The sequence below is a fragment of the Drosophila montana genome, unplaced genomic scaffold (genome assembly GCF_035044405.1).
Source record: "Drosophila montana isolate Dmon_TW-CO22-7 unplaced genomic scaffold, ASM3504440v1 contig_312_1, whole genome shotgun sequence".
Classification (NCBI taxonomy): domain Eukaryota; kingdom Metazoa; phylum Arthropoda; class Insecta; order Diptera; family Drosophilidae; genus Drosophila; species Drosophila montana.
In genome coordinates, this window is record NW_026998009.1 from 627,949 (window position 1) to 643,502 (window position 15,554).

General features: G+C 33.2%; 1 protein-coding gene and 1 long non-coding RNA gene across 5 annotated transcripts in view; both read right to left on the minus strand.

The window, feature by feature from the left end:
• Nucleotides 1-3,278: 3,278 nt before the first annotated feature.
• nAChRalpha5 (nicotinic Acetylcholine Receptor alpha5) overlaps nt 3,279-15,554 on the minus strand; it is a 45,772-nt gene continuing 33,496 nt past the window's right edge. Inside the window, exons 8-11 of one of the 3 annotated variants that reach the window (XM_064686088.1) lie at nt 12,534-12,685; nt 12,325-12,447; nt 12,033-12,171; nt 3,279-3,314 (exon numbers count right to left, since the gene is read on the minus strand). In XM_064686088.1, the coding sequence (XP_064542158.1) occupies nt 3,294-3,314; nt 12,033-12,171; nt 12,325-12,447; nt 12,534-12,685 (435 nt within the window). In that variant the 3' untranslated portion in view covers nt 3,279-3,293. Of the gene's footprint in view, nt 3,315-9,936; nt 11,153-12,032; nt 12,172-12,320; nt 12,448-12,533; nt 12,686-15,554 lie in introns of those variants that run through there. The other 2 variants (XM_064686087.1, XM_064686089.1) reach the window with 2 other exon arrangements.
• On the minus strand, nt 5,193-6,581 carry LOC135431143 (uncharacterized). Of its 2 annotated transcripts, none has more exons than XR_010436729.1 (3): nt 5,785-6,581; nt 5,420-5,707; nt 5,193-5,332 (listed from the first exon to the last, which is right to left on the minus strand). It is a non-coding gene; the product is annotated as an uncharacterized LOC135431143 (long non-coding RNA). The 2 variants fall into 2 exon arrangements; XR_010436730.1 differs by having other exon boundaries at nt 5,797-6,579.

Genomic DNA, 15,554 nt, shown 5'->3' on the forward strand with positions numbered 1-15,554 from the left:
AGTCGGGAACCACACTAACTGCCTCCGCCTCTACTGAATAGCCACACCAATAATTGAGCCTTGATGAGAAAAAACGAAGTAAAATAGCAGCAAAGAAAACATTACAATCGCAATTGCAATAGTGTTGATAGAAGTTAAAGACCCGCATGAATGTGTGTATGTACATGTATACAGAAATTCTTGCAAGCACGCCGCAAGCACGAGGACAGCCAAATCACGTTTTCTTTAATAACTTCTGTGGTTCTTAACCGAATTTGATGAAATTTTCAACAGTAGATCTGATTGTACTATATAATATTTGTATATTCTCCAAAAGTCAATTGCATTTCATTTGTGGGTTAAATTGGTGGGCAGCATAAATTGGTTTATTTACTAGCTATGAGGTAATAGCGTGGAGGTGGTGATAGTTATAAAAGAAGAAGTTATAGAAGATACATGTCAAGTTTGGTGGCTCAAGCTCTTATTATTAAGAAAATTTGCTCAAAACGGGGCAAGTTATCGAATATCGGAAACAAACTCGTACTGCGTGGGCACTATTAGGACATACGTTTATAATTTCAAGTCTCTAGCTCTTATAGGTTCTGATATCCTTGCGTTCATAAAGACGGACGGACGGAAATGGCTAGATCGACTCGGCAATTGATGCTTATCAAGAATATAGAAGCATTAGACCCCTTATACCCATTTTTAATGGGTTCAGGGTATAAAAAGTTATAGGTGCATCTAATACATTCTATAGATGCTTTACACAGCACATCTCAAATGTTGCCCGCTGGCTTTAAGATGTTGTCTAAAAATCAGCTTCAATTCAAATGGAAGCGAAATGCATAAATTTAAACTTCACATAAATTTGGCCAGAAGAAATGCTATCAAAGATGGCGACAACAGCAGCAACAACAACAGGAACAACAATTGACCCCCATGGAGGACAATCGAAATGCGGTGGACAATCCCACGCTAAGATCCAGTCAAATGCGTACTCGTAATTTGTGCTTATTGTACACTTCACTGGCTTGGACAGCGGGGCGTGTGGTGGGGCAGGGGCAGGGACAGGGGTGTGGCGTGCACCACTTAGGGCAGGGGCAGACAAAGTGAACTGGGAGATTGCCAACTCAAGATGGCAGGCACACACGAAAGAAGCGCGCCAGGACAGCGCGTGTGCACAGCAGCAATTGACAACAACAAGAACAAGCACAGCTGCATGTTGTGTGTGCGTGTGTGTGTGCGTGTGTGTGTGTGTGCGTGTGTGTGTGTGTGCTAATATTGAGGTAGGCTCGCAGTGGACAAGAGTGTGTGGTGTTGGGGCTGCTCAGCTTTAAGCTGAGTGGGGGGGGGGGGGGGGGCGGTTCATTGGGGTCGCCGGTTGCACTCATCAGCAACTCAAACTCAATCAGCTACAACAACAACAAATGTGCGTGTGTGTCTCTGTGTTTGTGTGTGTGTGTGTGTCGCTTTTGACATTTACTTTATGTATTCCGTGTAATCAGCGGCAAACAGCGGGTTGGGGGGTTGGATATGCGGCTTATATACGTGATACGTTTGCGCGCACATATGTGAAATGCCGTTAATTATATACTTTACACTAGCCTACGTGACACACACACGCGCACACACACACACGCACAGACATTGACAGTAAGACAGGCGGCAATTTTAATATACAACAAAAGCGCGTTACATTTTCCATTGTTGTTGTTGCAGTTGTTGTAGTTGTTGTTGCCTGGTGCAATTGTGCGTAGGCATTGCCATACATAGAATTCCATTTACATAAACAACAACTACAATAAATACATGCTGGCGGCATGTGGGCGGGCTGTGGGGGCTGCCTATGTACACAGACACACACACACACACACCCGTTTACATATGCATAATACATAGTTCATACACAAGCATAAACCGCTTTGTGCGCGTGTATGTGTGCTTGCGCGTAAAAAAGCTGCATATTATTTTTTACACGCACAAAAGTATGCAATGAAAAAACCAAACAAACAGTTAATAGGGGGGCGTGTGCGTTTGTGTCGCCCCACGGATTTTGGCATCATTACCAACAGTGTGTTGGTGATGCCATTGCACACCCTCTACCCTTGCCCGTACATCCCCCTCCTACCACTCCACTCCCTTCCGTCAAGCAGCCTCTTGCTTTGAGTATTTGCTATGCAATTTTGCGCTACACGCCACAGCAAAAAAAAAAAACAATAATAAAAAATATTGAAAAAAAATATAAAATAAAATACGCTTTGTATGGTCAACTGTTGTTGTTGTCCGATTACAGTTGATTTGCATTCTTCATGCACTCGAAAGTGCAACGAGTTGTTTGTGCGTGTGTTTGTGTGTGTGTGTGTGTGTGTGTGTTGCTTTTTGTTTGAGTTACAAGTGCGAAAAAATCGCAACATATTTAAACAAAATGCATATGTAAACATTGAGGGGGTTAATGCTTTTGATAGGGATTAGAAAATTAAAAGGGCGGCTGAAACAGGACTCAAATTGTAAAATAACATATTTAAATGTGGCACCCCAAAGGCACTTAAATGGGTAAACAATTAGGGAACAGTTATCTTCGGGGTGTCAACGGTTATCGAAAATAACAGGTGTAGTTGTGATATGTATTTTGAAAATTACGAGCAATGCTCGTTTTTAACTGATTTTTATAGAAACAGGCATACGATATTGTATTGCAATTAAAAAATTTTCAGCCACGTTAGGTGCATTGCGCAATCTTGTAATTTGGTAATTTTTTTAAATATCTTGAAAATAAAAAACTTTTAGAAAAATCCTAAAAATTAAACAATATTCTTAAACTAAACTTAATTTTAACGAGTTCGATAGATGGCTGATAGCGATAATATGATGTCGGAATATTAGAAAATAGGTCAAAGCTGGTAACAAGTGAGTTTTGTCAAGATATATTGAATAATCCAAAGGGATTTTTATAAAAAAACTCAGATAGTTCCTATGGGTATTTAAAATAATTGTCCGATCACGCGGACTCTCATATATGTGGCTTTCAGGATATATGCGAGAGTTCCAAATAGTTTTAGAACTGAGATAGCCGGAAATGGCTATATAAAGAACCAGAATATTGATATAGAACCAGAAAATATACTTTATATAGGTGGAAATCTCATTATTATTGTGTTACACTGGCAAAATAAAAGGGTATATTTCTTTTTAAAACGTTATCAAACTTACAAGAAAACTTGCGTAAGCCCAGGCGAATCCGGATTATAAACTGGCGTTTAAATATTCTATTTAAATTTGCCTTCTGAAGATATTGTATATTTCGTATGATTTTAATCGGTCTGGCGCAAAACCTGCAATAATAAAAATATAAATATTCGATATAATACACATTTTTTATCAAACAAGGACTTGAAAGCATAGTTATCTGGAATATTAATGCCATTAATTTTTTTCTTTCTTAAAGTTTATAATTATTATTTTGATATTTAAAAATAACACAAAAATATTGGTTTCTAAAGCAGTTCAGGACGAAAATACTGGGTGTGCTTCCCCACTATATTTTTGTCAAGGGTTCGTGTCTATGCTTAAGCTTTAAGCAGCACATATGCGCAGCCAACTTCATGCTAGAAATTATTTTGCGAGCAGCCAAGTTCAAGGCATACGGCAGAATTGCGCAAGGCGAAGTTGGCTCCGCTTGCGAGCAGCGCAAAACAGACACGTGCGATATGCGCCAAATGAGTCCTGCTTGAAGTTGTCTGCGTGGAAATTCAGCCACCACTTGGGCCATTGAGTAATAAATAGACAGCGGGGGCTTTTGGATCAAAAACTCTTTTTCAAAATACTTGATGCGAGATACCGAGGTTGCAAACACAAGACCCGATTGTCTACAGCTACTTCTGCTGCCTTAAAATTCAAAGACAACTTCAGAACACTTTCTATAAGAATCAACTACAACCATAATCAAAACAAACGACTCGACAACGAAAAAAGCAGACAACAAAATACTCAGTCCTTGCTATCCCTTTTTGTTTTAGGCTACTGCGTATGATCTAAGCTACTGCACTCTTCTAACTCATTGTGGTTTCTTCTAAAGTCATTTCTTCTTCTACACTCGCTTTCAACTTGCACGCAGCCAGGCAGATTTTGATAATTTTTTAATTTTGAACCTGCAAAGCACCCTTTCTCAAATTTGGGGTATTTTAACTTTTGATCAGAGCTGTAACCAAAGACCACTAACCTTTTTATAAACAAATTTTAATCTAATCTCCGAGAAAAATATATAATAATTTCGTATTTACTGTGCAACTATTAGTACAATCAATAATAATTGTTTTTTTTTTTACATTATACACTATTACTTTAAATAAGGGTAAGATCTACGCTTCGATGCGCCCAATTGTTGTTGGCATATGTGTGTCAACTCACTTTGCAACAAATCTGCATGTATATGTCTGCCAAACCAAGGGAAGGTTATGATTTTAAGAAGATTGCAACCTTTTGTTTCGCATATGACGTCACAGCTTAAGGCGTTTTGTGTGCGATCGTTGCTTACAGTACTGTATGAGTACATTTTAAAATAAATTCATTATTATAAAAGACTTTTTAAAAAATTATTTGAATCTACGTAATTAAGGTAGAAATATATTCTAAACAACACAATAAATAAAATTCTATAAAATATGACGTCATAACATATGATGGAGCGCGGTGTGCGTAATCCTTTGATTTGTAAGCCATGGCCTGCTTGCATTTGAATTTTCTACCTAATTGTGCCAAATAGAACCCGACAGAGAAACCAGCAAATAAACACAGTGGGAATATTTGTGATTATTCTTTGCACTGAGTTTTCTATGTCCTCGGCATCTAGCATAAACATCTCGGTGATCAAGACGGACGACGAAAATATTGTTTCATGCGCTTTGTTTTGCAAGTGATTTGTTATTGCTTCCTATTAGCTTTATTTTTGTGTTTGATTTTGCGTTTGCAACCAACCCAAATCCACCACGCATGAAGTTTACACCGGTAAAAAAGCTCAGAGTGACTTTTCATCTCTTTCTATTTATTACTTAATGCACTTGAACGGCGATTCCTTTTATAGATAGACGATTGTGCCTGCTCCTCACTATCTCTGACTCCACACTTGACGAAATGTAACGAATTTTATTTTGAATTAATATAAAATAAATTAGTAGTCCGATTCCATAAGTTAAAAAACACACCATATGAAACGTTATAAAATTTATTTATATTAATGCACAGTTTTTGTTAGTTGTTAAATTGTAAAACAAATCATTTATAGACTATAGTATTTGAAGATTATTGTTTCCTCTCTTCTCGTATTAGTAGTTAGTTAAAGCCATCCTTAATCCTTAAACGTTAGCAATGTAAGAAACAGTAAAAAATTTGATTAGTTAACTTGCTTATTGTATTAGTGCTATGTTTTTTTTAAGCTCACCTCTTGCCGCTCACCGCATGCCATAAAGCATAGGAAAAGTAATTTATTTGGTATTAGTTTTTTCTCATAATGTTAATTGGCTAAATAGGATATAAGTGAGGTGATTTTCGCATGCATTATAAATGATAGATAAATGCAAATCTAGGTGCAGAGTAATGAAAAATATATATATGTTTATAATTGTAGGATTGACAATATTTTTGAGTATTGTTTCTAATAGTGATAGTGGAATTGGAAGTAGGTAGCAGGAATAAATAGAGAAATCATGCCGAAATTGTGGATAATATTCTATATAGGAAAGTTATTTCGATTAAAAACAGATTGTCAACTTGTACGTTGGAAGATATAGTATAGTTAAAAATTACTTTTATACATACACGCAGCATCCGCTTTTTGTCAGGTTTGCTTGATATATACTTTTTTGTGTTTGTTTAATATTTATTTTGTTTTATGGCTGTTATGAGAAAATTGTAAAGGAAGGACATGGGTTTTTTAAATTTCTTTCAGCTGGTTTTGTTGACAAACTGCGCGTGACATCAGAATTTTTTTGCGTAAAATTTACTTTTGTTTGAATCTGAATATGACATCAAGAGCAATTGCGACCTGATGTGAAATTTTACCACTTTGAATATAAATATATCAATAGATATTTCACTATGATATTTCAATTTGTTTTTGTTTATGTTTGCATTGTTTGTTATATGTATATTGATTATTATAAAACTAAGTTTTGGCTTTTACAATGTATTGATTGTTGTTTAAATAGATGATAGCATGAGTTTTTTCGAAATAATAAAATTAAATGATCGAGTTTTTGTCACAAAGATTTGCGATTAGTGTTCTTGCAATGAATCATGAATGTTAGTTAACTAAACAATATTTACATTAAACTGTTCCGGTGGTGTTTATAATACATTGCATAGATCTTACATATACTTAACCTAACGTCACGGCAATTACCTTTCCACTGGACTCAGGGTCGAGGACCTGCAGCAATCCTTATGATCCTTCGGGTTGTTGCCATAGCTGAAACGTGCTTTACCAATAAGAAGAATTGTTGACCCTCAGCTTAACTATTGTTGTTCGTTTTTTTTTTTTTTTGGGTATTTCTGTCAAAATGTTTCTTTTTATATTTTTATTATTGAATAATAATAATTAAAATTTTACAATTGTTTTTCTTGGGGTTTTTGCCTTTCAATTATTTTTTTTTTTTTTTTTATTTATTATTATTATTTCTATAATTTACTATTCAGGTCAAAATGACCAATTTCAATTTTTCTAATTTATTATTTTATATAATTCTGTTTTGTGTTTGTTTTTTTTTTTATTATTTTTTTATTTTTGGTTTTGCTTTAATTTTGTTGTTGTTTTTTTTTATGCAATTATTTAAATTTAAATACTAATAACGACATAAAAAATCAGCGCATTTTCTTTTTTTTTTTTGTTTTCTCATTTTTAAAAATTAAGTTTATTTTAATATTTTCTAGTTTACGATTTCTGCTTGTCTGCTTGACTTGGTTTCTTTTTTGTTTCTTTTCCACTTTTGACTATTTTTAATGTCTAATTAAATATTATATTAAAGTTGTTTTTATTTATGTTGTTTTAGTAGAGAAAGGAGCATGGTTTTCATTTGTGTTTTTTTGTTTTCTTTTAATAAATATATACTTTTATGTATATTTTTTTTAAAATTCATTTAAATGCAACTAGTTTTTAGGAAAAAGTTTCATCATTTGCTTTTAAATATTTTTGCATTATTACATAGTACGCTAAGTTTATATATATGTATACACATACATATATTTGTTTTCAGTGTAAAAAAGAAATGTATATATATATTTATATATATAGTATATATATATATATAAATATATATATATATAGATATATAGATGCACACTATATATACGCATATATGTATGCATGACGAAAGAAACGTTATCCAAACAGTTTTCTTTATGTACTAGAAATGTATTTATATTGTTTTTATTTTCTTATATGTAGTATTAATCTCTTGATCTGCCTGCTTAAGCTTCTTAGAGTTCTCATCTTCTCGGGTGCAGTTTTTGTATTAATATTTATATATTTTACTTGGGTTCGTCTTTGCACAGAGCTGGGGCTGTCTTTCAATTATTTATGGTTTAGTTTAAATCTATTTGCTGACTGTTTAAAAATTGCTTATGCTTAGTTACAATCGGTCTGTTTCTTTGTTTTTGTTTCTGTCAATTGATAAGATTTGCGTGTAATCCCTTTATCGATTGCTAAGCATTACTTTGTTGCTGTATTCTCAATTACAATTGTTTTTATTTAGCTTTATTCTCAGCTGCGTTCAGATACTAAAAATGAGCTCAAATCATGGAAAATGTTATAAAATATTAAAATTAATTATTGTTATTATTTTTCATGCTGGCAGCTTGTTTGCTATTTTTTCTTCTCTCTCTCTCTGTTGTCTTCTATTATTATTTTTAATATTCTTTTGTATTACGATCGAAATCGTTGTGTGCCATTCAATAGCAAATTGTTTTGGGTACAAAAAAAACATATTTTTGAATTGTGATAGAAATTAAAAGTAATATATATGTTTTCACCTTTTATCAATATACATAGATAACATATACATATATGAAGTATATTCCTCGCAAAGATAAGTTATCAGTTACTTGTTGTTGTTGTTGTTATATCAAAAGCTAAAGCTTAACTTTACTAAGCTGTCCCACAAATTTCGACATTCTTAAAAAACACTACGATTTCAAAATTTATTCCAAAATAAAGTGCACTCGTATTGGTAAAAACCGAAAGATAAAAGATGAACTTAACTTTTGTAGAGTTTCAAAAATGTATTTGCTTATAAATTGTATCAAAAGTGGTTTATAAAGTTTTAAAAAAATTTGAAAATGAAAAAATTGAAACAAAAAAAATTGAATTACAAAACTTAAGACGTTTTTAAGACCTTCCCCCTTAGCTCGAATTCTAGTCATTCACTCAATATACGAAAAAACCTATTGCTTTATGTTTTGTTGGTTTTTGTTCTTGAGCCCTTTGATAGAATCTTAATTATTTTTTATGATTTATTTGTGATGTGTAATTTGTTAAGCTAAGTTTAAACATATGACATTCCTTCTCTTCTCTTTTTTTGTTTTTTTTGCTTGTTTTGTTTGCTTTTGGTAATTGTATTGTTATTTATTTATATATGCAAATGTATGTATTTGCTTTTATGGTTAATGTTGTTTTTGTTTTTTTTTTTGTGGTTGTTCTTGTTTTTTGTTTTTATTCTTTTATATTCAAAGAAAAATTCTGATTGTTTTCAATGCACAAGATTTACAATTAGAAGCAGAATTGCTGTAACTTAAAAATCATAAAAGTAAAATGTTAAAGTTGTGAAATTTTAACATATATCGTAGTTAAATTCTGTTTAAGGCATGTTGAAGCATTTGAGTTACCCGGACTTGGTATATAATGTATTTCATACCATTCCAGACTCTCGCTTGACTCACATGCAGTTTGTAATTTTTAAGATTTTCTGTAGCTTATGTGTTGCATTTTTTTTTTCGTTATGTATAGAAATTGTGTGCTTGGCTAGTTTGTGGACAGTAACATACGACAAGATCGTGGATCTGTGAAGCTTGTGTGGCAACATCTGCAAATAATTGATTATGTTCGTGTATGTGTGAAGCAGAAGACTCGTGAGTTTTGAATCTGGCTTTCATTATTTGTGATCTCTTTTTTCTCTATATATATATACACATATATATATATGAATTTATGTATGTACCTAGGTATAAAGCTCTCTTGTATGTTGTTGTGCTCGCAAACTAGAGCAAAGCACATAATTTGCCATGCACCGGACATGTTTTGTGTTCTATGATGTTCATTGTTATTGGTATATTCTTATGTAATTTGTCAGTATTTTATGGTATTTTTGTTGTAGTAGAAAAGTGTTGAATCGCTTTGTATGCATTTTGGTGTTTGTACCAAATTTCAGTATTCCGTATTTATTTTATTTAAGTTTAATTTTTTTTTAATATACAAATAATAACGAATCAAAAAATGATATTTGGATAGTAGAAAGAATACCGAAAGTTGTTAATTTGTGTACTGTTTAGATACACTCGCTGTTCTCAATGCAATGAAAGAGCGAACTTTTGCCTAGAGGTTCGTACCTTACGCAATAGATCGATCGATCATTGTTTGCATCACCAAAAAATCATGCAATTCATCAACACGCAGATATTATTGCTCGCAACCATTTAATTTATCAAGTTCGCCTTTTTTGATGTTCAATCAATTTGCTTTGCCGTTCACATTCAAATGTAATGCATTCGATTACATTTCATTTGCTGTGCACATTCTGGGCTAGGTATTTTTTTTTGTAGTATTTTTTAATACACCGCGTAAAGATCTTCAGTATTTTTTATACACTGCTCGTTTTGTTCTATTTGATTAAATTTTGTAATTCCAATTGGGTTTCGTTTTGCAATTCGATGGATGGGTTATTCTATTGGTTTTGTATTGCTTTTAGCTTTGGGATAGGGTTTTTTTTTTATTGCTCGGTTTTTAAGTTGAAAATAAATTGGTTTTTTTTTTTTAGGGATTTAGGAGGTGTTTACGTACAAATGTTTGGATATGTAGGTCGTCATATTGGTTCTGTTTAGAAATGCAGTTTGTTCTAAGTATGGGACTCTAATCTTATATTCTTAAATCATGCAATTCCTTAAGTTTTTATTTTATTTTATTTTTTATTTGGAATTGATGTTCTTATGAGAAAAATCTGAATCTGGAAAAGCTACATAAACTGACTTGAATAATATGCTCAAGAAGTTTTTCATTTTTGGTTTTTTGGTTTGCTTGGACTCAGTACTTCTAAGAATCTTGCTGGAGAGCCAGCATAAAAAAACGTTGGGTTTCGCCTACCATTTGGATCCATTTAATTTCTACTATGTATTTCCCTTTATAAAGCTCAATACTATCAAATGAAATTGAGCGTATAAAATCGAAGTCTTCGAAACATTTTTATGTAATACTGCAATTTCTTTGAAGTTTACCACAAAAACCTGGACAATTTTTCATCTGTTTTGTGAAAAATTGCCCCTAAAGTGTAAAATATACAAATCTTTAAAGAAAATATACCCGTGTCATACTTGTCTTTCATTTTTTTTTGTTTTTTTTTTTGTTAGTTTTTTAAATATACTAAATGGAAGAAACTTAATTACTTGGTTTGGGATTTGCGGTTTGGAAATGTTTTTTTATGGGTTAAGGGTTATTTTTAGTTTTTGTTTTGGAATTTAAAATATGTAATCAAATTTAGTTTATGTATTTTTTAAGTCTCTTTTGTGTTTTGTTTAAACGAGATTCATTTTGTGTTTAAATTATTGTTTTTAATGTTTTTTTTTTTTATTTTTTCTTGGTATTATTTAGTCAATGGTTTTTTATAAGTGTTTTTTCTCTTTTTTTGTTGGCTTTTTTTTAGTTTTTGGTTTTTTTTAAATGTTTTTAAATTTACTTAAAAAGTTTCGTTATTAATTTAATAATTAACAAATTGATTTTATAATAAAACCAATAACAATAACCACCTCGCCCATATGGCTACGAGACAATAATATGTGGTGCTGATAGTAGTACAGCTATTGTGGCTAATATTGTGAACATTGTGAATATGATAAGGCACAGTCTGTCAACGACCATAGCTGCAAATTTCCAATCATTGGCAATGTCATTGTCCTCGTCCTCTTTACGTAGCTACATAATTGCAATTTGACAGTTTTAACAATGTTTCGTGTAGCATTATTTTTGTTATTATTCATTATAAATTTGATTGGTTTTTAAATTTTATGGAAATTTGGAGAAAAATAGAAGGAAAAATAATTTCGTAATGGTTTTTACTAATCAATCGAGCTTTTATAAACGCAGCTAAACTATGGTTTATATATTAAATATATATTAGTTTAAAATATGGTGCAATTAAGGTTGGTGTAAATTTTTAACTTGTAGCATTTGTGTACATAACAATACATTTTTGGGACTTAGAGCTAAGCATGCAATCAAACTTAAACTTTTTAGATATTCGAAATTGGAAAATGAAAGTTATAGTCAATTATTTATTTATATTAAATAAATTTGCTGATATTTATTGAATAGCTGCCATTGATATTAAATTCTATTCTTAAAAATTTTCAATGAAACTTGCAAACTGAAAAGAAATTTGCACAAATTTTCGGACACACATAGAAACTGGCTGGACTTGAGAATATATAACACCCATGCCAATATAAAATGTTGATTGTTCCAACCTAGCCTGCGACTAACTTTGAGATACGGCTTTCGACATTCACGTACCGGTTCAAACCCTGTTCCTTTAAATTATTTTCTATCTAAACATGAAAAATAATTATAATTTTCGGAGCCTTACGAAACTGTACGACAAATGCCTACAAAGGTATTAAATCTTCGAAGACAGTTTTTACTTTTACTTTCCCGATTTTTTTTTTTTGTTAATAATTTCTGCCTGCACTCTCAAAAGTAAGCTTCTCAGATAAGTTAAAGTTGAGTTAATCAAAATATGATATATTCAAACGTAGACTATGTAGTTCTTTGGGTCGTTGACAACGACAGCACTTACCTGATCAGTAATAAAGCGAATTTCCTTTAAGATTAAACCTAATTCATATTCTGTTGATGATTTGATGCACGTATGATGTGTGACCGCATCGGGCATTCGTGTGCTGCCAATTGGCCCAATGCTGCCGTCGTCGCCTTGCCTGCAACAAAAAAGGGGTTTTGCAGTGAGAAGCGGAGTTTATTGGTAAGCCACTAAAATGAGATTAGCCTGTAGGGGTGCTTTTGTCTGTCTGTCTGTCTGTATGTCTGAATGTGTGGGTGTGTGTGTGTGTAGTTGTTGTTGTTGTTGTTACCCATAAACCGTGCGATAGAATGCCGGATTGTGTGGCAGTGTTCCGCCGGGCGTCATGGGGCGACAATTGTGCCGAAAATCATCATCAATGTCGAGCACATTGGCCAGCAGCGACTTTGAGGAGCTTCAAAAAGAGATTATATTTAGCATATCGATAAATAATTGAATTAAGTACAGAATTGCATGACATGATAGAATAGTATATAGTACCGCTCTTTCAGCTCAACATCGGATAGTATCTGATGCTTGCGCTCGGATGAGGTATCCGAGCAGGGCGTTGTCGGGAATTCCAATATCAGCGGTCGTCCCGGTCGACTCATGCGCAATATCCATGGCAGCCAGCATAAAAATACGATGCGTATCTGTATGCGGTGGCAAGGTGGCAGAAGCAGCAGCAGGTGAAAATTGAAACGTTTAGTAGACGTACGGCACAGATGAACTCGACTCCAAATGCGTGTAAAACGAGTATTTCAGGTTTGGCGTGTGATGAGCTGTGCGCCAGTGTGGCACGTGTGTTGGTGTGTGTGTGTGTGTCTGACCAAATGTGTGGCATACTTAACTGGGTATGTAAGGATTTATTGCGCTTTGCCATGAACAAAGACAAGGACACACACACACACACACACACTTGCCACACATTTATGATTTATATTTGATTTTGATTACAACTAAAGCAACAAATATGCCCCCATCGAGAACACAGTGGTTGTTGTCAGTGCTGTCTGCCTCCCAGTGTTAATAGTGTGTAATTAGTGTTGGGTAACGTGGTGTTACACTTAGCTATAATAATATTTATGTGCGGTGCCTTTCGTCTGTTGCTCTGCCGCTTATTTATAGCTATGTTGCATGCAAAATTTATGATTTACAATAAACACGTCACAGCAACAACGACAACGACAACAACAACAACAACAATAACGACAATGACAACAATAATAACAATAACATTGATAAGAATTTTGTATTATATAAGGCAGAGACCCATATAAATAGACACACTGATACATATTCACACGCTTTTTGCTGCTTAGCTCTATGGGTTGATAGCTATAAATAAGCATAACACTCACACGCACTCAAAAACACTCACAATCATACTCATATTGACATTCATTCACATTTGATCTATAAATGCGTGGAGAATTTTATTTTGGTGGTCTGCTCTTTTTTGATGCAACCTGTTTGGCTAAAAAATTAATTATACATTTTTTAAATAAATAATTGGGGCAGTATTTGAATCTTAATGTATATTTCTTTATAATAAAATAAATAAATATTTTGGTATATTATTTAAGAATTAATTATATTTTCAAATAAATATAAGTTGTTGCATATTCTTTCGACATATGTCTAACTAAGTAGTAAGTATATATATTGTTAAGTTTATATTTTTCATAATAGTATATATATTTATATATTTAGGTAACTAACCACTATGCCTTGAATACAATTTATACTTAAATAATAAAGATAAATTGGCAAAATTCTCGACTTAGGTATTCTCCAAATAGATATTTTTCTTAATATATTATAGATATTTCTGATATATTATATTGAAGGATAGGATAGGCAATTTTCTAGTGCTTTATCTTCTGCAATCTTAATAATACTATTTATCTTCTATGCCTTGATTTTATGTGATTTATGCTGTGGCTAAGCAAACAGTAAGAGCACAAGCATAGATAAATATTATTGCATTCCTAACAATCAATCTACTGGTAAGACCCCTCGTAGTACATGCCTCCATTAAATATTCCATAACATTGTTTACTTTTGATTAAAGTTCAAAGCGCAGCCATCGAAAGAAACAGCTAAAACCGAATCGATTGTCATGCTAAGCTGCATTTCATTCTGTGACTACCCAACTTTTTTTGTTGCTGTATTTTTTGTATTTTTGCAAACCGAAGCCACATTGACATCTGCTGCAGCGAACAGTCGACCCGCCCAGCCCTTTTGCCTCCCTTGTCTCCTTGTACTCCTTTGACGTTGGCGGTTTCGCTAACAAGCGATGGATACATGGAAGTGCGCTTGAGGACGTGGCATGCAAACCAAATGCAAAGTTTTGAATGCGATCCAATGGAGAGCATGGATAGAAGGAGTAGCAGCATTGAGAGTAGGTAGGTGGTTTCTGGTAACCATATATCGCCTGGGTCTCGCCCCACAGACCACAGCTGTGTTCTGCTACTGTGTTTTCTCCTCTCTCTTTTTTTTGGTCGCTGGCTTTGTGCAAATTTTGTGCAAATTGATTTGTTGTTATCACATAGAAGTTAGGTTTACAGGAGGGTAGCTGGGGCGAGGGGCAGAGCCCTTGTAGATGCCATGCCCTAAGCGCTGCACATTTCTAATGCACCTGCGTTGCCAATTGGCTCAATTTTCATGCCCGTGTCACGACAACTTTTTGCAACTGGGCCAACTGTCGCCTGCCACAGTGTATGTGTGTGTGTCTGTGCTCGTTTGGGGGCTTTTCTTCAATTGCTCCAAATTCAATTGCATGTCGAGTCGGCACAAGCGCCTGTCCACATTCTTGAACAAAAAAATAGAAAACTTTTCGTGTGACTGACTGCTTAAAAGCCAATTGACTTCCACAGAGCTGCATTCAGTTTAGCGACTCCTTTTCTTAGCCATCTTGTGAGCCAACAACTTGTTCCTATGTACTGTACACATACACAAACATACACACGCGTACTACTCGCGCACACACACATACACACACACAATCCGGGAAAGGCATTGCAACCTTCCATTAGGCTCTTCATGCTATGGCAATAATGTGCAGAAATTGCTTTCCACTTGACGTCTCGGCCATTTTCAATTGGCACAAATAAAAAACTAGCTCATGATACGAAATTTAGACGGGCATCATACTTGGCTGCTGATATTCTAATAATATTGCCAGCGAAACGAGCACTTATCATGGAATTGCTTTCAATAAAAATTCAAAATAATTTCAATAGCCAATTTACATAATATCTAAATAAATTAGTCTACTATACTATTGACTTGAAATGTCAGGTTAAATAATTTTAAAAATAAAATTACCCTTAATAAAATTATATAATAAAGTAATATTATTTTGCTATACGAATTATTATTGTTATTATTATAATTATCATGGTATTATAATTATAACTATTACCATTATTATTATTATTACTATTATTATTATTATTATAATTATTATTATTATTATTATTATTATTATTATTATTATTATTATTATTATTATTATTA